The 27,234-nt window shown below is 41.9% G+C and overlaps 1 protein-coding gene across 1 annotated transcript in view; it reads left to right on the top strand.

Annotated features, from left to right (window-relative positions):
• The window catches only part of Anos1 (anosmin 1), a 147,473-nt gene that overhangs the window by 69,536 nt on the left and 50,703 nt on the right, over positions 1–27,234 (top strand). The window contains exons 3-5 of the mRNA XM_027954008.2: positions 5,368–5,430; positions 16,749–16,971; positions 26,105–26,289. Coding sequence (XP_027809809.2) covers positions 5,368–5,430; positions 16,749–16,971; positions 26,105–26,289 — 471 coding nt within the window. The remainder of the gene's footprint in view (positions 1–5,367; positions 5,431–16,748; positions 16,972–26,104; positions 26,290–27,234) is intronic.

The raw sequence follows: 27,234 nt of genomic DNA, 5'->3' as shown, positions 1-27,234 counted from the left end.
CAACTTACTTATACCTACTCTCTCCTGCTGCAAATCGATTGCAGTAAAAGCAAAGATCTCTACAGTATGCTGAAGACATTTTAGAAAATGTCACCAAATTCCTGTGCCCGGGAAACTTTCATTCTAGTAGCATGTTGTATGAGCATATTTTGAATTGGTATAGATTTTTAAAATATAACTTTCATACAGAATGATCGTCCAAGCAAATCGCATTGAGAATGTCTCTTTCTGGGCTTAGTTTTTTAAAAAGATGTTATCTGCTTGCATTCCTAATGGTAACACATTAGAGCTCACTCTCTTGCTCAAATTTCCTCCCCCTGAGATTTGAAGTCTTCCTCACTGGGCTTGAAGAGGTAGCCTATAAGGAGTGATTTCAGGCCATCAATCATCCTGTGTCTTAAATCCCAATATGCTGGCTGACAATGTCACCTTTGGTTTCTGTCCGGAGAACTTGCAGGTGGCACAGGATCATAGCGTTGCAGGGTGGCATGTCATAAGTCACAATGCTATGCTGGTGGGATTTCTCTCAGATCTGCTTCTCTCCTGGAGAGGTCTCTGGGGCCGCTCTCTTTGACACACAATTTTTATACTTTGAAGGAACAGAAAGTATTTTCTTCTGTATAAAGCACAAGAGGAATGACTGCCATTTTTTCCTTGACTTGACCTTTCGTTGTGATCAAAGCAGGCAAATCTTTGACAGATATACCCAACGAATACTTATGCAAATGACTGTACCCGGCTACTCTTTTTCTTTTTCTTGGTGTGTGGGGGGAGGTACCTGGGGCACTGAACCGCAGAGCCACATCCCCAGTCCTTTTCGAAAAATGTATTTTATTTAGAGACAGAGTCTTGCCAAATTGCATAGGGACTCACTAGGTTGCTGAGGCTGGCTTTGAATTTGTGATCCTCCAGCCTCAGCCTCCCGAGAGGCCTCCATAACAGGTGTGCAAGACTGTGCCCAGCATATCTGGGCTATTCTTGATGGATAGGTTTTTATAGAGGATTTTCATCTATCTATCTATCTATCGTAATTAGTTAATCCATGACAGTAGAATGCACTTTGTCACATCATACATAGGTGGACTTTAACTTCTCATTCTTCTGGTTGGGCATGATGTAGAATCACATGGGTCGTTAATCAGATACACACAAAGGGTAATAGTGTCTGATTCTACTATCTGTTCCATCCTCATATCCCCTCCCCTCCCTTCACTCCCCTCTGCCTTACCCAAAGTACCTCTATTCCTCCCTAGCCACTCCCCATTGTGAATTAGCATCCGCATGTCAGAGAAAACATCTGGCTTTTGGTTTTTCGAGATTGGCTTATTTCACTTAACTATTCTGCAGCTCGATCCATTTACCTGCAAATGACATAATTTAATTCTTCTTTGAGGCTGAGTAATATTCCATTGTGTATATGTACCTCATTTTTTAAATCCATTCAGCTGTTGAAGTACACCCGGGTTGATTCCATAGTTTACTATTGTGAGTTGAGCTGCTATACTCATTGATGTGGCTGTGTTCCTGTAGTATGCTGATTTTAAATCCTTTGGGTATAGACCAAGGAGTGGGATAGCTGGGTCAAATGGTGGTTCCCTTCCAAGTTTTCCGAGGGATCTCCATGCAGCTTTCCAGAGTGGTTGCACCAATTTGCAGTCCCACCAGCAATGTATGAGTGTGCCTTTCCCCCACATCCTCGCCAACATTTATTGTTGCCTATATTCTTGAAATAGTTTTTAAAAATAAAATCTCAGCTCTGAATAACAATACTTTAATATGTTTGTTTGGAAGCTGCTCGTCACCAGCTGATTGAAATCAGACAATTAAAATAAAAGCTTAAATGGATTGCACACATAATACCAAGGGGGGCTGTCCTGTGGTCACCAGTACAGATGCTGGCTAGATGCATCAAAAAAAGATTCTGCATGTAAAAGGACACAAGAGCGCTGTCTCCTCCATTAGAGTTTCGGAAATATGTTTCCATCTTTGCAGCAGGTATTTGCTTTGCATGAGGCAGTTGAGGTTTCCAGTGGCTGTCGGGAACATGTCACATGGGAGATCTCGAAGGGCGGAGGCTTTGTGCACCCAGGTGGGCAGTTGTGAAAGTGCAATGACATCTGTGCACTCCTAGCAGCACTTGTGCACAATTTACACTTCTGGCAAGATCAGCAAGCAAGAAGGACATAATTATACTGAAGCATTTGAACCACCGTTTCTTAGATGCAGTAAATGCTCTTTGGCGGTTTTGGGACAGAAATGACTCGCAAGTATCTGAGTGTATGAGCTGTCCTTGGATCTCCAGTAGTAGTAGTGCTGCTACGTGGTAGAACACTTCCAACTGAACAGATTCCCAAGGTCTTCTCTCAAGGACCATTCCTTCCTTCCACTCTAGAGGAAGAACTTAGTCTAAGCACCCTTCCCAAACTCCACTATGATCTTTCCAACTAGCAGCCATGATCAGGTATCATGAGATACAGAGAGCTCTGAATGTATTCTTTAGGAAACAAAAGTAGTAAGAAAGTCCTACAATATGCAAGGTAGGCGCGTTTTAAAACCAGCTTTCATTACGGCTATAAAAATGACATTCGTTTAGAATTGCCACTTTGGTGAAAACATCAGGCATTTCTTTTTTAACCCACTTGAGGGGTAGACACTAAACTTGGCAAATTCACACATCTTAGGAAAGTATCATGGAAGAACCCGATTTTTAAAAGAAATTAGCAAAATTAGCAATAAATTGTTCACAGGCAGCACTAGGGACTACAACATCGAAAATATTTGCATAACAAAGATTTATTCCCCATGGAACTTGTGTGAGATAAAAAGCAGACATCATAACATTGGCCTCAGATCCGATAGCATTGCTCTTTAAAGTGTAGTAAGTATTGGAATTTCCAAGGGGACATTTGCAAAAGACCCAGAGATTATGCCTCTGCAGGATAGAGGGAGGATCTTGAGATTTTCATTGCTAGCAGACTCCAAGGGGGTGGCTACATTTTTGGCTAAAGATCACACTTTGAGGGACATTGCTGTGAAAGACTCGTGGTAGACTTAAAGGGTGGTAGTTTTAACATTCTGCCTCTTGATTGGAAACTGGCAGTAAGTATTTGAAAATTAAGTTCCATTGGTGAGTCTTTTTCTTTTAAACCAGGCAAGAAGCTACTGAAACCTAGATTGAAAAACGTCTCACTACCTACCATGCACCCTGAGTTTTGCATTCTAGATAGCCAAAATGTAGCTGAGAATTGCAATTCTAATCGGAAAATATAGCAAGAATGAAACTGAAAATCAGGTGCTATGCACAGTGGCACACACGTATAATCCCAGTGGTTTGGGAGGCTGAGGCAGGAGGATCCCTAGTTTAAAGCCAGCCTCAGCAACAGTGAGGCGCTAAGCAACTCAGTGAGACCCTGTCTCTAAATAAAATGCAAAATAGGGCTGAGGATGGGGTTCGGCGATTGAGTGTCCCTGAAGTCAATCCCAGCACCAAAAAAGAAATATATAGGTAAAATAATCATAGGCTTATGATAATGTCGTGCCTATACTGAGTTGACTAACATTTGAATATACATCACCACTAACTTTTACTGATTAAAAGTTGAATGACCTATAATTATAATTTTGAGAATCAAATCTCCTTGTATATAAATTCTTCATTTTTATGTGAATCATGAGGCCAATTTTTATACATAAACACAGGTATATAGCATACCTCTCTGTGTACTTTGTATGCATATTTGTGCATTTGCTATATGAACTATATACATAGTAATAAACTATATGCTATATATGTATAAAATTTTTTATTTAACAGTGTTATTTACTATTAAAGTTGTTATGAAGGAATGCAGGTTGGCTACTCTCTTTGAATCTTTGATTTATTAAAGTACATACAGTCATACAGTGTACGTATCTGTTTAAGTAAACGCTCTTCTCTTACGCAACTCTCATGTCAGAATCTAATGTTCAGATTTATTCTACCTCCTTCGATGAAGTCATTGAAATGGATGAATGTCCGTGCTAGTGGATGCCTCCAGCTAAAGATATCAGTTAATTTTTCTGAAGTCTTTTTTCTTAGATGTGTCTTTGCCTGGTTTTGGCATCTGGGTGACACTAGCCTCATAGAATGAGTTTGGAAGGGCTCACTCCTTTTCTATTTCATGGAATACTCCGAGGAGTGTTGGTGTCAGTTCTTCTTTGAAGGTCTGTTAGAACTCAGCTGAGAGTCTGTCTGTCCTGGGCTTTTCTTAGTTGGTAGGCTTTTGATGGCATTTTCTATTTCATAACTTCTAAGGGATCTATATCACATACAACCAGAAGGAAGAGAAATCATGCTCCATCTATGTATGATGTATCAAAGTGCATTCTACTGTCATGTATAACTAATGTACTTAAAATTGCAAAAACATAAAACAGTAAATTTTTCACAGATTTTAAAAATGTTTTTTTTTAAAAAAAGGTATCTGCCCTCTCCTATGTATTACAACACTATTCACAATATCCGAGAAATGGAAAGAACCTAAGTGCCCATCAACTAAGGACTGGATAAAGAAAATATGGTGTATACATGCACAAGAGAATACTATTCTACCATTAAAAATAGATAGAATTCTGTCATTTGTGACCACATGGATACAACTGGAGAATGTAATGTTCAATGAAATAGATCAAATATGGAAAGAAAATGTATGATCTCACTCCTGGGGAATCTCAAAAAGTTGATCTCATAGAATTTGAGAATAGAATAGGAATTACTGAGTCTGGGGATGGATGGGGAGAGTCAGAGAACTGGGGAGGTGTTGGTCTAAGGATACAAAATTTCAGTTAAGTAACAGGAATATGTTCAATGACCTATTTTGAACACGGCGATCATAGTTAATAAGAATGCATCTGTGTACTTAAAAAATTGCAAAAAACATAAAACAGTAAATTTTTCACTCAATTACATGCAAAAGATGGCCCCAGTGTTGCCAATTTAAAAGCGAGTGGATGTTTAATTTCATGATAAAAAAAAATTTCATCAGAAGCGGCACACTTTAAAAAGTGCTCCTGACGGAATAAGACGTATCTCTTGCAGGGAGTTCTTTCTGATGGTGAATATCATTCCTATGGCTCACTGCAAACCTCTGTGACTTTCCTTGGTCAGCTGGGTTGAAATGCACTTTTTGTTTTTCTTTTTGGTTTCTGTTCTACAAAGATGCCCAAAGCAGTTAGACGATCAGCTGATTGATTGGATTTTTCTAAACCCACCAGGACAAAGAGGCATGGGAAGCCCACAGACGACTTCTCTCCTTCCCTTTCTTTGGTTCTTACCCATGTATATATATATATATATATATATATTTTTTTTTTTTTTCTTTCCTCCAGTGCCTGGAGCCTTGCAAAGAACCAGGGGACCTCAGGAAACACCAGTGTCACAGCTTCTGTGAGGTAAGAGAGCAGCAAGTTGATTATTTCACCCATCCGTGGCAGACAGTGTGCTCTTTAGAGATGCAAACTGTCCATACTCCCATCACGGCTAGCCTCCAGCTCTGTTTCTGCCTGGTATGAAAATGCCTTCTGCCATTAGGAAGAAGCCACCCATGTTATGGGTAATAGCATTTCTCAGTCCTTCCGTCTCCCTCCTCCTTTCTTGGGCAGAATGCTCGCCTACCTTTACCTGTGCTGTCAGTTAGATGAGGAACAGACCCCAATCCTGGAGGACGGCTGTCTGACATCATCAGTCGTGCCGGGGACCCGGGAGAGCTGCTTGGCTGAGATGTCACCTGCAGCTCAGGGGCACAGGCCGGGTGCCAACCTGGTTTCTTGTAAGATGTAGCCAGGAAGACTGGCCGATTGTCCAGGTTCAAAGATAGTGGCCTCGAGAGGTAGACAGGGCCAGAAGAGGAAAGAGTTGACAGAGCTCACTAAGGGGTGCTCAGTAGGGCCAGCAGAGATGCCCCGCGGCATCCAAATGAAATGATGTCATTGGGCGTCTTGGAAGGGAATGGGGGAGGGCTGGGCTGGAAGGAATGTCCTCCAGAGGATCTGGGCAGCCACAGAGATCTGGTCTCCAAGCACTGTAGCAAGGGCTGATGTGATCCCCTTGGCACAACACAGACTACTCTGAGAAGCTGGGTGCCAAATTGGGATCGTTGTTACATCCTCATTGGGATCATTATTGCGTCCACCATGTGCCCTGTGAATAGCCCATCCCCATCATCTCATTTGACCTTCCCAATGACCTTGGAGTAAAGCAGCAGGCAGCTACTACACTGGGGCTGGGTACCTGAGGTGGAGATCTAATCCAAGGCGGAAGGGCTGGGTCTAAACCCTTGTCTCAGGCACCTCTTCCTAATGGTACAGGTGTAAACTGGGGTGGGGGTGGGCTTCGCTCTGTCAATCACCCCGGGTCATGTGCTACAGTGTTATTTTAGAAAACTGGAAGGAAATATGTCTCAGTTACTAAAGTGACCACCTTGTGATCTTTGTAATCTCTGTTGTTTTGCTCTGAGAGTTCCTTTGTAGCATTTGGTGGTCTGGCAGGAATATTGACCATTTGCAGACCTTTCCACAATAATGCCTGTTTGCTAGAAGCTCTTCCACCTGAGGGTTCCAGTCCAGGAAGCCTTTGGAAACCTTTGGTAATTGCAAGGATGAAGATGCCTTCAATAACACACAGACCCCTTGCAGGTAGTCAAGGTTATTTAACCAATTGCTCTGAGACTAACAGGCAGGGTGAGCTAATGATGTAGTGTTAAATCCAATAAGAAGACCCACCCTCAGTCTCTGTGTGCAACCAACATTCTCGAGAAGTGGCTGAAGAGACATGATAGCATAAATCATGGCTTCCGCCTCCCCAAGGAATGACATGGTACCATCTGTTTTATTGAAATCTAAGCTTTTCCAGAAACCATATGCATTCCATTTAATGTATCTTTATATTAGTTATCTCTCGGTAAGCAACAAACCACTCCAAAGCTTAGCTTTAACAATGGGCAGGTATATTATCCCAATGAACCGAAATGAAATTAGTAAACTTCATTCATTTAATATGCACTTTGTGAATACCTACGATTTGCCCAGCAGTTTGATTGAGGTACAGCAATAAGCAAATTAGACATAAACAAATAAATCCCTGCCTTCTTGAGGGTATTCTTCTGGATGGAAGGCCATCTAGATGAAAATTAGATGAACTCGATCCTCATCTGAACTTTAAAATTAACTCATCCTGTGAATTTTGGGCAAATCATTTAGTGTACCACGTTTATCCTCATTTTCAAATCTTAAGATTTACCCTAGTGACCTTGGATGGTGTTCTTATAAAAATAGACAATGACTGGGAAGACACTGTAGAAAACTTGTCAGCTACACTATCGAAATAGTAGATATGTGGTATTAATTATGTATTACAGGCTTGTAGGTCACAGCTCGGGGGTGGGTCTGAAACACTACTGTTCCTGACTGATCCCCCCCACATTGGTAATCAAAGTTGACAACATCAGATCAAAAGGTCTAGTTGAAGCTGGGCGTGGTAACACATGCCTATAATTCCAGTGACTTGGAAGGCTGAGGCAGGAGGATCCAAATTCCAAGGCCAGCCTCTGCAATTTAGCAAGAACCTGTCTTAAAATTAAATACAAAAAAGCTGAGGATACAGCTCAGAGGTAAAACACCCCTGGTTCAATCCCGAGCTTTTCTGCCCTGAAAAAAAAAAAAGTTTAGTTAAGCAACTATTATACTTCTTTTCAGAAGGTTTTCCAATTCCTGCTCTAAGAGAATCCATAGTCATAATTACATCGTAAAACTTACCTAACCATTTAGACTGTGGGCCAAATTATATTCTGTGCATATATGAATATGTAACAGTGAATTCCACTTTTAAGTATAAGTATAATGCAACAATTTTAAAAATAATTACAACAACAAAAGAAGAATTTAATTCTTGGTAATTTTAATCACAAAATAAATTTTCCTATGAGGAAGAGACATTCTGCCATTTATCCAGAGTTATTATTTTTTTTAATTTCTTGTGGATGTCCACGATGGTGAGATTCACTGTGGTATATCCATATGTGTACATAGGAAAGTGCTAGTTACATTTTTTTTTTTTGAGCAGGACTAAAAGAAAATCACTAAAGAGTATTACTTTCCTATGTGGGGATTTCTTGTTCTTAAAACATATCCCTCAACTGCTGCATAACATAGAGGTTAAATCAGTGCGTCTCTTTAGGATCTGAAGTAAAGCTTCAAGTCTGGGAACCCCTGAAAAACAGTTCAAGTTACTGAAAAAAGCTAAATATGAAAATGATATGCCCCAGATTGTGTGTGTGTGTGTGTGTGTGTGTGTGTGTGTGTGTGTAGGGAGGGGAGATCAGCACATAGAATTTAGTATGGTTTACTAATCCTTTTCTTTAGCGCATCAGAACAATAGCTTACCTGGCTAGAATCTCCTCCCAAAGGAACAAAGAGGCGTGGAATCTGCTGATACATAATATTTGTGCATATTTATGGGGAATAGGATGATGATTTGATCCATGTATACACAGTGTAAGGATCAATTTTTAGGGTAATTAACATTTCCATAGGCTCAGCATTAATCATTTCTGTGTGTGGAGACTGACGTCTTCTCTCTCTTTTGAGCCACACCACGGGTCGTTGTATGCTACAGTTGCTCTCGCGTCCTACAGAAAACCAGAACAAATTCTGCCTATCCCACTGTCTTCTGACGTCCCTCCTGTAACCTCTTTGTGTTCTTCTTCTTTGATTTCCTTCTAATTTTATTTTGTCCATGGCCCAAGGTCTCTAATGTGCTTGGGAAACAAATTAATTGCAATCACATCTAATAAATTACTATTTATAATTGAGTTTCCGGGCAAATCACCCTCGCATTTCCAGGCGTGAATTAGAAACATTTGCAGTGAGAACTCTTGATCTTCCTTTCTTAGTGTTTAGATGCCTTCTCTGAAAGGTACACTTAGTAGTTCCAGTTTTCCTCTTTTAGGTCTTTATTTCTTATAGATTTTTATAGAAATCTTACCTGCTCACTAAAAATTAATTGAGCAATTAGGTTACACTAAAGAATAAAACCAAACCATTACTCTAAATTCGACCACCCGGAAATAGCCATAGGTTAGCTTTCAAGAAGCGTGAACCCAGCAGAACTGAGACTATTCTCCTTAGAAATGCCCCTTAAATGTAATCACCCTATGGTACAATGGAACACCAGAATTCATTTCTTCTATCTTAACTTATTAGATGAAAATTTAAAGCAAATTTTTATTTTAAAAAAACCCTGCTTCACTGGTTGATTCTGGGCAGGGATCTAAAAACTCTTAAACTTCTAGAAGGTTCCCACTACTACCTAGCATTCTAATAAGTGGGGTTCGCTGTTCTGAGTGTGTTTGTGCACACTGTGTGGTCTACCCTGAACACCACTTTTCCTCCTGGGAACCTGGATTTTTACTACATTCCAGGCAGACGGTTCTTACATGACTAGTTCCAGGTAAAAACCCTGAATGCCAAGTCTTGAATGACCTCATTTGGTTGAATAGGATCCTAATAGGGAAGCATCTTGAGAACCACTGGGTTAATGAGAGTCTTCTCATATTTACCCCGACACCTTAAGACAACATTGAGTCTAATGGTTGCTTGGATTCTTATTTGATTTGTGGGACACATGATCGCCCTGAGCTCCTGATACTTAATTAGTAGAAGGAAATGATGATGGTCATGAGGACTCCCGAGGCAGAATTGAGATGAGGAAATGGAGCTCTACTACAAGGAGAGGGATGGTAGATAGCCACACCTGCTGAGCTTCACTACTACAGATATGATGGTGATGGTGGTGGTGATGGTGGTCAGCATGGTGGTGGTGATGGTGGTGAGGATGTGGTGAGGATGGTGAGGATGGTGGGGGTGATGGTAGTGAGGATGGTGGTGGTGATAATGGTAGTGGTGATGATGGTGATGATGGTGGTGGTGATGGTGGGGAGGATGGTGGTGGTGATGGTGGTGGTGATGATGGTGGTAAGGATGGTGGTGATGGTGGTGGTGATGGTGGTGGTGATGCTAGTGGTGATGACGGTGATGGTGGTGGTGATGGTGGGGAGGATGGTGGTGGTGATGGTGGTAGTGATGATGGTGAGGATGGTGGTGGTGATGATGGTGGTGATGGTGGTAGTGATGGTAGTGATGATGGTGATGATGGTGGTGATGGTGGTGGTGATAGTGGGGAGGATGGTGGTGGTGATGATGTGGTGAGGATGGTGAGGATGGTGGGGGTGATGGTAGTGGGGATGGTGGTGGTGATAATGAGGATGGTGGTGGTGATAATGGTAGTGGTGATGATGGTGATGATGGTGGTGGTGATGATGGTGACGATGGTGGTGGTGATGGTGGGGAGGATGGTGGTGGTGATGGTGGTGGTGATGATGGTGGTGATGGTGGTGGTGATGGTGGTGGTGATGGTGGGGAGGATGGTGGTGGTGATGGTGGTAGTGATGGTGGTGATGATGGTGGTAATGATGGTGGTGATGGTGGTAGTGATGGTGGTGGTGATGGTGGGGAGGATGGTGGTGATGTGGTGGTGAGGATGGTGGTGATGGTGGTGGTGATGGTGGTAGTGATGGTGAGGATGGTGGTGGTGATGGTGGTAGTGATGGTGGTGGTGATGGTGGTGGTGATGATGGTGGTGATGGTGGTAGTGATGATGGTGAGGATGGTGGTGGTGATGGTGGTGGTGATGGTGGTGGTGATGGTAATGATGATGGGGAAGAATATGATGGTACTTATGGTGATGATGATGGTGGTCAAGATGGTGATGGTGATGATATTGATGGTGACAATGACAGTGGTCCTGATGATGATGGGATGATATTAAGGATGATAATGATGGTCATGGTGGTGGTGATGGTAGTGATAGCAATAGTCATGATGACGTTCATGGAATGATAATGATGAGGTGTTGGTGGTGATGGTGACCGTCATAAGGGTCATGGTGATGACGGTATTGATGACAGTGATGATGGTGGTGATGAGGATAAGGATGTCACACTCTTATCAGAAGATGACCTATTCAAGGTTGTACTCCTGATTGTCGACCAGAAGAAAACCTCACACCCTCTTTGCAAATGCTAAATATCTAAAGAATGGACACATGGGGCTCACACCTGTAATCCCAGCGGCTAGGGAGGCTGAGATATGAGGACCGTGAGTTCAAAGCCAGCCTCAGCAACACTGAGGTGCTAAGCAATAAAAATGCAAAATAGGGCTGTGGATGTGGCTCAGTGGGCAGGTATCCCTGAGTTCAATCCCTGGTTACCACCCCCCCCCCAAAAAAAAAAAGAATTGACACATGACACATCTCTGTAAGAGTGAACTAAATACAAAATCATGTGTTCTCTCCATGGCGGGGGCTTCATATTTATATGATTTTGAACAGTAAGGTAGTGTATTGCATTTCTTTATGTTCATCTTTCTACCACTGCTGCATGAATTAATTTTCTATACATCAGGTGGCATTATATTCCAAATCAAAGACTGCTATCTGCAGTAGTATCTTTTCCTTTAAGCATCTGATAAATTTCATCTACTATAGTTAGTATTTAATTTTATCTTGACCCACTGGCCACAAGTAGGTAAGATGGTTTTATTTATTTTTTTTCCTACTGAAGCTTAGCATGTTGCTCAGATAAGGCACTAAAAAGCATGCATTACTTTTTAGATATTTGGAGATAAGACGTAGGAGACATTTATAAGACTTAAGGTTGCATATTAATATATAATATGATTATATGTATTTTTTTAAAAATGGAGAATTTTTCACTTTATCCAATGTACCACTAAGAGATTTTCTTTTATCATTTTGCTTTATATTTCTTCTCTGGATGCAAAATGACATCCATTCCTGTAGTCATCTAATAGAAAATACATGGCCTTTGAATGTCAATTTTGTTCTTGGTTTGGGGAATAGCAAAGGTAGGAAAAGAAAATTAGGGCCTATAATAATCATATTTTTTTCCCCAAAGTTTAAATTGTAATCAAAGACCTGAGGAAATATTTCCATTTATATGATTTTTTGAAGTGAATCGTAAGCTTTATGAAGGAATTGTGGTGACATTAATTTTACAATTAATAACTTGACTTAATTCACTGGAAGTCATTGTACCTGCAAGAAATTGAATACTAGCATCTGGGTTGCTATGTATTTTTATTTACTGTGACGTTAATAGGCTTTTTACTCATAGTAATTTGAAAAACCTCCAAGTTTTACCTGTTAGGTTCTTCAATTGAGCTTTGGTTTCAGTACAATTGATTCATGCCATCATTAATTTATAATATAGCAGGAAATTTTGCAGGCTCCATGGTCAGAGGTTACTTTTCTGAGGCCCACATAATCTGCGTTGACAGGATTTGCCGTTTGCTGTTGGGAGACGAGTTTATACATTTTGTTTCTGTCCAGAGGATTAATAGTCACGTATAGTTTCCTTTGACTTGTCCACTTTTCTTCTTATTCTACCCACTTCAATAAATTCTCATCAAGTCCGCAGTTAAAGACAAGCAGAGAGAGACGGCTTATGTGTAGACAACATATTTCTCCAATTCGTTTTCTCACTATTAGTGTTTTTTCCGACCTATTTCAAGATAATTATCCAGGGAAATGGAGAGAGGAAAAAAAAATCAGCTTTGATAAACAGAAATCATAAAACAGAGCTCCTGTTGTACCAAGTGCCCCCAATTGTAAAGTGAACTTCACTTAAGTAAAAAACCTCTGTCTGAGCTGGGCGCAGTGGCTCAGCTCAGACCAGTCATGCCAACTGCTCAGGAGGTTGAGGTGGGAGGATCAGGAGTTCAAAGCCAGCCTCAGCCACAGCAAGGCGCTAAGCAACTCCCTGTCTCTAAATAATTAAACACAAAATAGGGCTGTGGGTGTGGCTCAGTGATGGAGTGCCCCCGAGTCCAATCCCCCCTCAGACTGTTTTTTACAAGGTGCCACATATTCCATGTCCCCATGAGCAGATTCCAGTCCTTATCTAGAAGCAACCGGTTGAAAACTAGAGTCTGGCCACACCGTGGAAGGAGCAGAGCCCAAGTTCCCTCTTTGGATCTGGTGAAGTTTTTGTCAGAGTAACGGAAGGCTTTGGAAATGTGCAACAGTGGACTTGCAACAGTTGGAAAAGAGAAGACACGAGTCACTCAACCCTTACTGTGTGTAGATCCCGGGGCAAACTGCACTTAGTTCCTTTGTGTGCAAATGGTACAGCTAACCCATGACCCTTCTTCTTCTATTCTCTTTGAGAATAAATGTTTCAGATCTGTTCTAAGGCACTTTGTTTGTTTGTCTTTGTGGTTGTTGTTTCTGAGTCTGCCCTGTTAGCTCAGTGACTTCTCAGTGGGAGGAGACACATCTCTGTTTCCTGGATCAAGGGTGCAGTGATTGACAGGCACACCCTTAGGGTGATATATGAATGGAGAGTACAATCTTTGGAAGCTGATGTCAGACTCATGCTCTGTTTTCCTCGGTGAATTTGTTCCATTGTATTCATATGTTATATGTTTGAGTGGAGTTGATTTGATTAGCGCATGATGCAAACCACCTCCCTGTGACTTCCAACTTAGCAAACAGCAGACGCTCACCAGACATAAGGAGCCGGTCTGGGGTTGGAGATCCCGGCTTGTGTGTTGGGGGCCAATGATCTTGGTAACTAGGTCCTTTCTTTAGTCGCTTGTAATGTATACATTGTGTGGAAAGAGGGAGGCTGGTGCTTACTGCCTAATTGTAACAAGTCTGTCAGCATACTTTCTGGATTACTCAGTTGGGTTTGGAACTAAATTTCAAACTCCCAAAGCCAACCAAATAAAACACATCTAAACCACCCACAGAAAAAAATGAGCTCTGAAATAATGGGGGACAAAACCCCGAGGAGATCTTGATACTTTACATGTTTACAAAGTGGCTTTGGAATGAACCAGTTGCAAATTTGTGGAGATTCCATGTTGAAACTGTAGCACTTCTTCCAAGTCTAACCTGTAAGGTTTTTAAGTCCAGCTTTGATTTTAGTACAATTGATTTGTGCCATTTTCAAATTTTATGTATAACTATTAACAACCCACTTTGTGTGGCATCTACCAGTCTGATCCACACCTTGGAATTATACTTTTTGTAGATGATGCTTCTAGTCTAACCTCTTTTGCCAATGAAGAAAAAGCACAAAATCTTTCCCTGGCCTTAACTGGAACAAAGTCTCAATACGTTAAATTTGCTATATCAGAAAAATCATTGTGGCTATAAGACGTAGATACTATTTGATCTGTGCATGTGCACTTGGTGTGTAGAAATTCTAGCTCTTTAAAATATTTTTATAAATTGTGGTAAAATATGCATGATATTGGCCAGACACGCATTTTACTTCAACATTTCCAATCATCTTCAACAAGATGAATAAGATAATGAAATCGCTGTCTTTTGGGGGAGAAGGTGGCTACGGCTCTCTGCAGAGATGACAGTGCTTCAGACAAGAGATTTTTTTTTTTTTTAATTTGGGTACCAGGGATTGAACTAACTCAAGACACAGAACCACTGAGCCACATCCTCAGCCCTATTTCATTTTATTTAGAGACAGGGTATCACTGAGTTGCTTAGTGCCTCGCATTTGGGGTCCCCTGAGCTGTTTCGGGAGCAGTGCCTGACATGGGCTAAGAGCCTAAGATGTGCCAGATTGCTTTCTGTGCATGGAGCAGTGGAAGGCAGGCTTTCCTGGCAGGGTGTGGCTCTCCTTCTCTGTCTGGTGTGGCATCTCCATGCCTTCTCTTCTTCCGCAAAGTGCTGGTGTTTTTAGTGATCTTTTTCACTACTGTGACCAAAAGATTTTCCTGACAAGAAAAATTAGAGGAGGAAAAGTTGATTTGGGGCTCAGAGGTCCAGTCCATGGTGGGCTGACTCCATGGCTCTGGCCCAAAGGGAGGCAGAACAAGATGGCGGCAGGGCCTGGAGGAGGAGAGCAGCTCAGGACAGGGCACCAGGGAGCAAAGAGAGCTCTGCTCACCAGGGACAGGACAGAAACCCCAAAGGCACAGCCCAGGGATCACCTCCTCCAGCCACACCCCACCTGCCTACAGTCACCATTCAGTCCATTCAAGTGGATTAATCCACTAAGTAGGTTATACCATTCACAACCCAATTATTTCACCTCTAAACTTTCTTGCATTGTTACATACATGAGCTTTTGGGGGACACCACATCTAAACCACAATATCTGGCATCACCACCTCCTCCTTGGAAGGGACGATATGGGCGTGAGTGGGTCACCCTTCATTACTTAAAAGTCTAGATCCACTGGGGTACAGACATTTTTGTAATAATATCAATTCAGGCCACTCCTGGGTCAAAAGAGGGCTGAGACATGGAACGTGCCTGGACAGGTGTGTTCCGGGTACAAATGGGCTGTACTAGGGCTACAGTATTGGGCTGACAACCATCTTCCATAAAGGTCAAAGGCAGTTTAAGGTGGAATTTAGGATGCTGATGGCTATCTCGTCAGGCATCTTTCGTAGGAAATTCAGGAGGGTTAGGGTTAGGTTGCGGGGTGGGTGGGAAGCCATCTTGGCTACTGTTTTAATAAGCCCAACGGAGGCCAAGGAACCCAAAATATCATTCTCTCTTCTACTCTCTGTGTGGGGAAGCTTTTAGGAGCCTCAGATGCTCCTCAGCTCATGGGCAGAAAGAGCCAGAAACTTGTGAGAGCAGCTCATGTCTCAACGGTGAGAAGATGATACACAGGTCCGTTTTTCCTTTGGAACAAGATCCATTTGATGAGCCATCCTCTCCCACTGCTCAGCCTTCTTCTATTCAAGGGACTCAAGGGCTTGCTGTCCCCACCAACTGGTGGGTGGATTCTGGGCTCCTTCAAAATGTCACCAACAAGATGCTTAAACTCCTCTTTCACAGACGCAAGACGCAGGTGCACGTCAATGTTGAAGGAAATCCACGTTGTCTCACTGCACTCCTTATTGACGAGTCCCTCTTGGTAACAGATGGCCTGAGCACCTTAGCTCTAAAACCCGGGTGTCATTTAGATGCATTGCATTTACGGGCTCAGACCACTGTGCAATGTAACGCCAAGAGGTGTGTTGACACGGAGAGGGTCAGAAGCTTGAGTATTAGAAAATGAAAATGTATGTCATGCATGCATCCGAAAAGTCCCCTTGAATTGCATTCAATGGGGTTTGTAACTATTTACAATCCTGGTTTCTGTTTCTGCTTCTGGGATGGAACCCAGAGCCTCATGCATGCTAAGGGTGGGAGCTCCACCCCCAGCCTCTATGATAGATTTTTGACAGCTCTCTTTGAGCGGAGAGAAAAGGTAAAGATAGGAGACTGTTCACTCAGACACTTGGTATGACCATTGTGTGCAATCTAAAATCATCTCATGGGTCTTATTCCTTTGGGAAATTACCATGGAATGTAACCTTGCTGGGGGTTGAGAAAAAAAAACACAAATGTATCTATTTCATAAAACGTTCAAGGGGCTGGGTGTGGTGGTGCACACATATAATCTTAGGGAATTGGGAGGCTGAGGCAGGAGGCCAGCCTCAGCAACTTGGCAAAGTCCTAAGCAATTTAGCAAGATCCTGTCTCAAAATGGAAAATAAAAGTTCTTCTTTTAGGATGCCGAGGAATCGGACTTCATGTGTCTTTAATGGAACCTTTTATAAAAAAAGAAAAAAAGAAATCCTCTCTGTGTCTCCCTTCTGCTTCTCTCTCGTAGCCTCTGTTCCCCAAGAAAAACTACGAGTGCTTCACCAGCTGTGAGTTCCTCAAGTACATCCTGTTGGTGAAGCAGGGCGACTGCCCGGCCCCCGAGAAGGCCAGTGGGTTTGCAGCCGCCTGCGTGGAGAGCTGCGAGGTTGACCACGAGTGCTCGGGGGTGAAGAAATGCTGCTCCAACGGCTGCGGTCACACCTGCCAGGTGCCCAAAACGCTGTACAAAGGTAAAGAGCAAAGCCCGGTAGGGGCAGAGGCCGTCACCGTCACTGGGGCTGTGTGCGGCTGGGAAGGGCTCAGCCATGCCCACAAGAATGCAAAACATGGGGGACATTCATCCCGTGTCATACCCACGTGTCTTAAAACACGCACAGACCTCAGCCAAAATGTGAGACACAAATAAGCAACAGAGCTGGAGTTTTGTTGTTGGATTTTTTTTTTTTTTTAAATAGTACCAGGGATTGAACCCGGGGTGGGGGGCTTAACCACTGAGCCCTCTCCCCAGCCCATTTTTATATTTTATTAAGAGACAGGATCTTGCTAAGTTGCTTAGGACCTTGCTAAGTAGCTGAGGCTGGCCTTGAACTTGTAATTCCCCTGCCTCAGCCTCCCAAGTTGCTGGGATGACCAGGCACACACCACAGGGCCCAGCCAGAGTTTTAATTCACCATATACAAAGGATAACAGCAATCCATGAACTCGGTGTATTTTTTTTTTTTTCTCAAAGGCAGACTAAGTCAATTAAGCTGCACTGGGTAACATTGTAATAAAAACATTGCAAATCCGCAGAAAGGAGACTGGGGTTGAGGAACACGTGAAAAATGCATAATAAACATACTTGTACTGGGGATTTTCTGTCGGCCCAATCCAAGAACAGACGTCTCCTTGTGCAGACTTTAAATATTTTGAGTGGTCATCTTGAGACAGAGGAATGACCCTCTTCCGAACATGGGGACTCCCTCCATCCCACGTGTCTGCAGATAGAATAGTTGGCACTCAAGAGCAAATTCTAGAGCACTCCAGGGCGTGGGGCTCAGGGCCACCAGCCTTCCGTAAGCCTGACGAGGGTGTTTCATACCCAAGCCATTCGGGTGGATTCTGAATTGTTTGCATATTATCAAGGCACACAAGGAGACACACATTCTGTTAATTTGGGGGTCCAGTTTGAATAGTGAGTAGAATCGATCCGTAGCTGTAGATCATTACAAGGAGAACAACAGCTCTCTGCCCCTCACTTTTTGGTATGCACATGCCAAACGCCCATCACTTCTACCCGCTGGTAGGTTTTTGACAATCTGCGTATAGAGCAGTATTCACTAGCAATACTAGTTTTGGGGTCTGTACCAAACGGCTACTATTAAAAGTCCCTTCCCCTCAAGAGCTCACCTCTGCACAATTAATGCACCTCTCTGCCTGTTGCCTTGAAACCTGTAGAATCCACCTGATGTTATGAATTTTTGAAAAATGCCTCCTGGATCCTTAGAACCCCAACATAAGTTTTATGTCCCAGGTTCAAAATATTTGGCGCTCTCCCCTTCTTACTGAGTGACAGTTCTCGACTGGATCCAACATTTCATCGTTTCCACCCCTCGTATTGTAATCTCCAACAAGTCACTTTGCAAACATCTAAAACTATTTCATTTCTAAAAACTTTGATGTTATGAAACTCCTCCCCGTGACGACTGATTGTATGCTCTTCACCAAGAGGATGCTGTCAGAATATTCATTTTAAGCCCTTTGTAAAACTCACCGGGTTTCGAAACAAGCATATTTCAAAAGTGATGAGGGGAATTAAAATATGCATTTAAAAATAAAAACATTGGAGAATCAGTGTGAATTTCAGATGTGCCAGTTTCACAGGAAATAAGAACAATTCCAGGAAGGACCAGTTAAATTATATAAAGACACATTTAAACCTGTATGTAACTAAATAGAATGGATTTTTTTTCTTTTATTTTTTTTCTTTATTTATTTTTATTTGTTCTAATTAGTGACACATGGTGACAGCAGAATGCATTTTGATTCATTGTACACAAATGGAGCACAGCTTTTCATTTCTCTGGTTGTACATGATGCAGAGTCACACCACATGTGCAGTCATACATGTACCTAGGGTGATGATGTCCATCTCATTCCACCATCTTTCCTACCCTCCATGCTCAACTTGTCCCAATCAAAGTTCCTCCATTCTCCCCACCACACACACACACACACACACACACACACACACACACCCATTATGGATCAGCATCCACTTATCAGAGAGAACATTTGGCCCTTGGTTTTCTGGGATTGGTTTACTTCACTTAGCATGATCTTCTCCAGCTCCATTCATTTACCTGAAATTTTTATTCTCTTTTATTGCTGAGTAATATTCCACTGTGTATATGTACCACATTTTCTTCATCATTCATCTATTGAAGGGCACCTAGGTTGCTTTCATAGTTTAGCTATTGTGAATTGAGCTGCTATAAACATTGACGTGGCCGAGTCACTGTACTATGCTGATTAAAGTCCTTTGGGTATAAACTGAGGAGTGGGATAGCTGGGTCAAGTGGTGGTTCCAGAGTGGATTTTTAAGAAGTGCTAAAGTCACTCTTGTGCAGCAAAGGAGCACCTAACTTGGATTTTGTGGGAAGAGGCCATTCATAGAGCATAAGCCACCAATAGAATGAATGGACTTTATGAAGCTGCAGTGAGCCAATAATGTTTGCATAATAAGAATGAGAAAACCAGGCTGAGATTGTGACTCGGTGGCAGGGTGCTTACCTCGTACGCATGAGGTACTGGGTTTGATCCACAGCACCACATAGAAATAAATAAATTAAATAGAGGTATTGTGTTCATCAACAACTAAAAGAAAATTTTTTTAAAAAAAGAATGACAAAACTAAATTATTCTTGGAAACAATAATACCCACAGACATATAAATGTATATATATATATAAATGTATATATAAATATATATATGGTGTATGTGTGTGTGTGTGTGTGTGTGTCTCCCAGGAGCATTTGAGACTACCCGTGAGTAAGTTTGTGTGTCTAAGAAGGATCAATTAGATCCTGTCAGAATCCTTTCAATAACCTCTTAGGCTAGTAGCAACTTGGAATCCTTGTTGACCTGCTCAAGTAGAAGTCAACCTGCTCTCATGAGAAACTCATGCTGATGGCCCCAGGACCCTGGGATGTTCTGATGTGACTTGGTGGCTGGTAACGGACATTTATCTAACACCTATTGAAAGAGTATCCCAAAGCAAAGCTCTCACTGGGTATCATTAGAAATCATCATCATCATCATCATCATCATCATCATCATCATCATCATCATCCAATGAAGACATATGTCATCATCAAACATTTCTAATCTAATAAAATCACTAGTTTATCAGCATTTAAGGAATAACCTACAAATCTCCCCTAACCACACTGACCTTAGTCTTAGGTTACTTTGTAGGCCTAAGAATTTCAATTAAATACAGAGTGTAGACAACAGAGGACCAAATCTACTGGGCAATCACGACCAACTTGTCCATTTCTCATGAGTTTGTTTACTTATTAGATATTCGCCTCTTAAAACATTGTCACCTAGGTAGGTGCTGTTTGGAAATCCTCAAGAATATTGGCTCCATGTTTTCCCTGGTTTAAGTTGAAAAGAAGCGGATGTGCCCTAGATCTTCCAGCACTGATACATTTCAGTTGAATAAACATTTGTGGAGTGTCTCTCATTTGCCGTGACCCATTCTGGGCACTGGGGCACAAAGATCAAGATGAAACCAGCCCTCACCCGGCGCCGGGTTCATGGATGAGCTCCTCAAACACAAAGGAATCATCTGAGTGTGCAAGTCATTTTCTGAATTCTTGCAACAAATTGATATTTAGGAGTATCAATTTAACTGTTTTTCATGTCACTAAAGTTTTAAGCGAATAGAGCATACACGTCCACACTTTCTATTTGGTCTACTGTGTTTCTTGGAGGGGGTGGTAAGAGGTGCAGATTTTATACCCTCACATGCTTTATATGTATATATATGTGAAAACTTGGGTTTTTATAAACAATGGGTGTTTTGAAAATGTGATGGGCAAAATTCTCCATGATTTCAGAGCATCAGAATTGGGTTATGTCATGAGTGACCTTGAGCTGATGCCTTTGCAGCTAACTTGAACAGACTTGTGTTATAGTTTGAAATAAACAACAGACTTCTCTCTCTTTATTTTTTATTTTTTTGCTTTTCAATAAAGCGAAGAGCAGTGAAATAAAAGACATGAAGTGTTCACAGGAGTGGAGAGGCAGGAAGTTTCTCATTCTATGAAATGCAAGTCTCGCCATAGGAGGAAAGTTAAAATTTTTACCAAGTTTCACAGCAATTTCCACCTCTCCGTTATCTCCGTTTTCTCTTTATCATGAACCAATCAGCAATCAATCATTTGCCCATTCATTTCTTTTTCAAAAGACCCAATGACAGAGTTGATTTAATATTTTCACGCATATCTTAATAATGTGAAATTCAAATTTCAGAACTTTAGAGATGAACTAATACAGTATGTTCAAGTCATTTAGACCTTCAAGGGAAAAACTTTGACACTGATAGCTGAATCTCGACATGGCTAGGCAACTGTTGATTATTTATCATTATTGATTTTTCTATCAGTTTCTTCTTAGCATCTTTTAAAAGCCTGGGTTTCTGTCGCTTTGATTCTACCAAAATATATGTTCTTCATTTTAAAGAAAAAAAAAAGGACCTATTTTGTCACATCTCGTGGGGTGACATATGATAATATTTTAATATTTTTCATCAGGATAGTTTAGATTTCAGATGGCTAATTGGTTCAAAAACAGCTTTTAGGAAGAAAATTTCTAATCATGGTTGGAACGGAAAGCACATGAGGAGTGATCCCATCTCCACATCTGGTTATGCAATTGGGATCCTCGTTGGGCTCAGGAGGATGGTGTGCTCTGGCAGAGAGGGCTGGAGGTCCTGGGGGTGTGGAGCCCCATCTGCACACAATTACAGAGGAGAGCTGGAATGACTTCCAATCAAGGGAGCCAGCTACCCTTAATGCAAAGCAGACGGACCGTTTCTTAACATGCAAATTGCAGGAGCGTTGCACATCCTAATTAAAGAGACTTTTTTAATGGAGAAATTTGAACCAACGTGGCCCTGATACTCATTACGTCCGAGGAAGGCTGTAGGTGGTTGAATGCTATTCAAGATTGAATCCTTTCAGCAAAGAGCTCTGGATGCTTGCATGTGCTCCCGATGGGTTCAGGTTAGTTGAACGGCTGGGATATTTACCACAACTGTATTCGCTCTAGAAGATTATATGGCAGACAGCCAGGGAGAAGGGCGGATTTGCATGTCTCAGAAACTGCTCTGAGTGTCTGCAGAAGTAACTGGTCATCTTCTCCACCATGCACAGAGACATCCAGGGAATCAGGAAATGTCCTCCGATCTGCATAGCCTCTCAGTAGAGAAAATGAGACAGAGAAAACGTCTATCACCTGCCTGCCCACCTCAAACACAAGAAGGACACAAAAGGATCACAAAAATGATCTTTCTGTTCAGTTTGGATTCTCATCACTCTGAACAAGTTTGAGTATCTTTTTTTTCATGGCACAAGAAATAGAGACCTACTTCTGGTATTAAATCGGTCCTGAATTAACTTAGGGATTCCCATCTTATCTGTAAAAAAATTCTTTTAAAACTGGAAAAATACTATAGACAATGCAATCAAAAAAAAAAAAAAACACGTGTTCTACTTGAAAATATTTTGACTGCTTTGGTTTTTAGTATGAACCTTCTTTTTTTAAAAAAAAAATAAAGTAAATGTGTATTTGAGTAATATAGCCATGATAGAAGAGAGAAGAGTAATTTGAAAGTATACATGGTTGGGAAGGCAGCACACAATACCTAGGATCAGGGTTCACTTTTGGAAGTGAGTTTCCAGCGGAGGGCTCACCACTGTTGAAAAGGTTTACACAAATGTTTCCAAGTTTTCTCATTTCTCTGGGTTCATTCTTGCCTGGAGTAAAGAAAGTCAGGGAGGTGGTTCCTCCAGCAAATATTTAGTGACCATTTGGTATTGCATAATGTTCCCTCCTCTGGGACATTCCAAGAGGTGGGAATGACCTCTGGGGGGCTGTAGCTTCATGCAGAAGACAGGCATCGTTAAATGAGCTCTTTGCAGCAAAGGGGCAGTCAAACGCACATCCTGGCAGTTGTACGTTCAAGAGTTGAGAGGCCCCAAAGAATGGATCCTTTTTAGGAAAAGAGACACAGTTTGGTGTGAGTCTGGAAGTACTTAAGTGTCTACAGTCAGAAAACAGAATGAAAGACGATTGGGTCTGATAATAATAATAATAATAATACCATCAACAGACTATTGTGTGTTTCTGGGAAAGCTAAATCAAAGATGGGATCTTTGGTGGAAATGTAGGAGGTACCCTGGAATAAATCAATAGATAAATGGCAGTCGTGTGATTGACAGACGCCTTGAGGGAGATGAAGGAAACTGGATGTGATTAGAGAGTCTGAGTCCCACCTCTACTTTCGAAAATCATCACACAATATCAGAAAGTGGATTAGACAAGGAGATGGACAGGCAGGGAGATGAGCTGAGAAGCTGAGAAGTAGAGGCAAGAGACAGAGAAAAACGAGAGCAGGAGGCCTCCGTGGAGATGGACGATTTGGGAATTTCTATGCATAAATCCAGTAGATGCTGGTGGGATAAGAAGGAATCAAAGCAGGTGTCGCCTAAAGAACAACAGTGTTGCAAAGACAGCCGCCCCGGGAAAAGGGGGGCATATGTGAAGGTGGGACATGTGGAGGGAGATTTGGCTGAACAGAAGTCGGCTAGTTGTCAAGGGACATCCTTGAAAAGCACTCGTGACGTGGCTGAACGGGAGAGAAAGGCTGGCTCAGCCAAGTCCCATGGTGATCGGCCAAAGCCCCGAGCGTCAGAACAGAAGGTTCCAGGGATTCGTAGGTCAATCAAAAACCACCTCTGTGCTCCATTCTCCTAGGTCTATTCTCCTACTTTGAAAGGTAGAAAGAAGGAGAGAATTCAGAAAGGAATTTGATCCAATCATAGCCCCAGGCAAACCTCAGACTCCATTACATCCTGTTCAAAATGTAGACGAGGAACCAACCGCTCACCCACTTCAGGAAGCCACAGCCCGTTGAGACAGACTGATATTAAACTGAACGTCCAGATACAGCCACAACCCAAGACAGTATCAGTACGGAGACCATAATAGGTGTGGGAAGGGAAGTGTGCTGCCTAGAAAATATTTTCTGTGTCAATGACTTTGACCACCTGTGAAGATGCTCTTTTAAAATCACCCAACTCTTACACTTGTACATTGCTGGTGGGACTGCAGATTGGTGCAGCCAATTTGGAAAGCAGTATGGAGATTTCTTGGAAAGCTGGGAATGGAGCCACCATTTGACCCAGCTATTCCCCTTCTCGGTCTATTCCCTAAAGACCTAAAAAGAGCATGCTACAGGGACACTGCTACATTGATGTTCATAGCAGCACAGTTCACAATAGCAAGACTGTGGAACCAACCTAGATGCCCTTCAATAGACGAATGGATAAAAAAAATGTGGCATTTATACACAATGGAGTGTTACTCTGCATTAAAAAATGACAAAATCATAGAATTTACAGGGAAATGGATGGCATTAGAGCAGATTATGCTAAGTGAAGCTAGCCAATCCCTAAAAAACAAATGCCAAATGTCTTCTTTGATATAAGGAGAGTAACTAAGAACAGAGTAGGGATGAAGAGCAGGAGAAGAAGATTAACATTTAACAGGGATGAGAGGTGGGAGGGAAAGGGAGAGAGAAGGGAAATTGCATGGTAATGGAAGGAGACCCTCAGGGTTATACAGTGGAGGGGGTAGAGAGAGAGGAGGGGAGGGGAGGGGAGAGGTGGGGAGGGGGGAGGGGGGAGGATGGGAAAGGCAGCGGAGCACAACAGACACTAGTATGGCAATTTGTAAATCAATGGATGTGTAACTGATGTGATTCTGCAATCTGTGTATGGGGTGAAGGTGGGAGTTCATAACCCACTTGAATCAAAGTGTGGAATATGATATGTCAAGAAATTTGTAATGTTTTGAACAACCCACAATAAAAAATTAAAAAATAAAAATAAATAAATAAAAAATAAAATCACCCAACTCTGTCCACCTAAGCATTTGGTGAATTTAAAAATCTCCCTCAACAAGACCTTAATGTGAATTCAGTCAAAAAAAGTAATTGAGATTCAGCCATTGACACCAACATGCATCCCGTCTTATTTATTTTGTGAGTCCACATTTTCCAGTTTCCTCATTGTTTAAACCCAAGAAATGGAAAAATAAATAGAGCTCCCTGAACTGGATTTTTCCAAATGAGCTTTTGGTGCCTTAGGCAGATGCCATTCTCAACAGAAAATGGTGGTGTTGGCCGTGTCCACCGACATGGTGCCTTAGATTCCCACCAAATGGCTTCTGAAGTTCCCTTCCAATAAACCCTGTGGTTCAGAACTGTGGATCTCAAATCTTTCCCTCACCAAGACAACTTATGTGCCAAAGAGGAGGAAAAGGAAATCTGAGGGATTAGTAGCTTAAAGGGAGAGACACCTGTGAGGGACGTTGGAAGCAATGCGTTCCTTCATGCCAAAGCCAAGCGTTATAAATTCATGGTTTTCCAATTTTAAAGTTGATAGGGCAATGGATTGCCTGAGCAATTCATGAAGGAATCCCAAAGACTCACACTTGTGAGGTTTGACAGCTTAGCTCAGCACTGCCGTGTGTGTGTGTGTGTGTGTGTGTGTGTGTGTGTGTTGTGTGTTGTGTGTTTTCCTTTCCCTTCAAAGGAAATACTCCTTAAGGTAGAAAAGAGAGCAAATCTTGGAACTGTAATTTAATGACCTTAGAATGTCCCCAAAGAAATGGACCATGTTAGAAAAAAGAGAGAAGACTTGAATTCTTTGGTAATGACCGTCCTCTGTGACTTCCATGTGACCCTTGATTGAGGCAACCTGGTAACATGATTTACTCAGTGCAATGTCCTTGAAAGGGTGACTCTAGAATTTTCTAGGGAGAAAAAGATTTGTCCACACCCAGCAATTAATTGTGTCCCTCTAGAATGAAATAAAAAGGGAAAAGGAGTAATATTCATGGCGTAGGGTGGATTGCACCTGATGTCAGATGTCCCCTGTTATCCCTGAGGAGGAGAAGTCACGTTTACGAAAGGAGATGGAATCTTGGTGGGTGGCAGAGGAGATTGGTCTCTCTTGTAGATTTCCTTTCTCAGCATTTACCTGCACTTGGGGCCCTTGCAGATGGCTTTAATTGACATGGTCTTGTTCCAGGGGTCCCCTTGAAGCCCAGGAAAGAATTACGATTTACCGAGCACAAGTCGGGACAGCTGGAGGTGAAGTGGTCCTCAAAATTCAACGTTTCCATTGAGCCCGTGATCTACGTGGTACAAAGAAGATGGAATTATGGGATCCACCCCAGCGAGGACGATGCCACTCACTGGCAGACGGTGGCCCAGGTAAGTCCTTTCCTGGAGAGTGTCCCCTGCATACATTAAGCACAGCACGTTAACTTACTGTGCCTCCGTCAGGACAAAATAAATAAGTGAAGAGCTTGATGTAAAAGAAACACCTAAAATTATCATTTGATTCCTGTTATTTTTGCTAGCTAATGCCACATGCGATTCTTTGTCCAATGTTCCAAGATTATCATTCCGGCTTTAAGTTTTTCAAACTCAGAGCTAAAACGCTACATGCCAAAGTCATCCCAAATTGTCTCAAATTCAGCCAAACCAGGTAGAATGCCACATTTGAGTCTTACCCTTCCTTTGGTCTCAGAAATGTTTAGCTTTGAGAGATGGACGTAAGCATTGCCATAATAAATTACCGTTAAGAAGTTTGGGAATGTCTGATTCCATCGTATTTCCCCAGCTTCACCCTCAAAGCCAAGGTGAGTCTGCATCAGATGTTGTAAGTCAGTACATCCCATCTGGCTGAAGGCTGCTAAAGTTATTGATATCTTGAGACCCTAGCAGTAGATACAAGACAACCTACTTGTTTCTCCCAGTATCCTTTTTTTTTCCTTTCTTTATATTAGACAAGAATAGACAGTTGTCACTGGATAGCCATGCAGGATATTATTTTTTAGGATCCCCTGCAGATTCCAAAATCTGATGATGCTCGAATCCCTCACAGCACAGTATTTTCCTGTAGCCTGTGCAGATCCTATTTTACACTTGAAGTCCTGGCTAGATGACTTAGAATACCTAAGGTGATCTGAATGCTATCTAAGTCATTGTTAAGGGACGAATCACATTGTTAATCATATGATTCAATATTGACTAACTGTACTGTTCAGGGACGCATCATAAGGGAATTAAAAAAGCATGTACATGTTCAATTCAGACACCATTTTTTTTTCCAAATATTTTTCACCCAAATATCTTCCAAAGTATTTTTCCAAA

The sequence above is a fragment of the Marmota flaviventris genome, chromosome X (genome assembly GCF_047511675.1).
Source record: "Marmota flaviventris isolate mMarFla1 chromosome X, mMarFla1.hap1, whole genome shotgun sequence".
In the NCBI taxonomy this organism is placed as follows: Eukaryota; Metazoa; Chordata; class Mammalia; order Rodentia; family Sciuridae; genus Marmota; species Marmota flaviventris.
The sequence above is the reverse complement of the archived record's forward strand: the minus strand, read 5'-3'. Positions and strand labels throughout refer to the sequence as shown.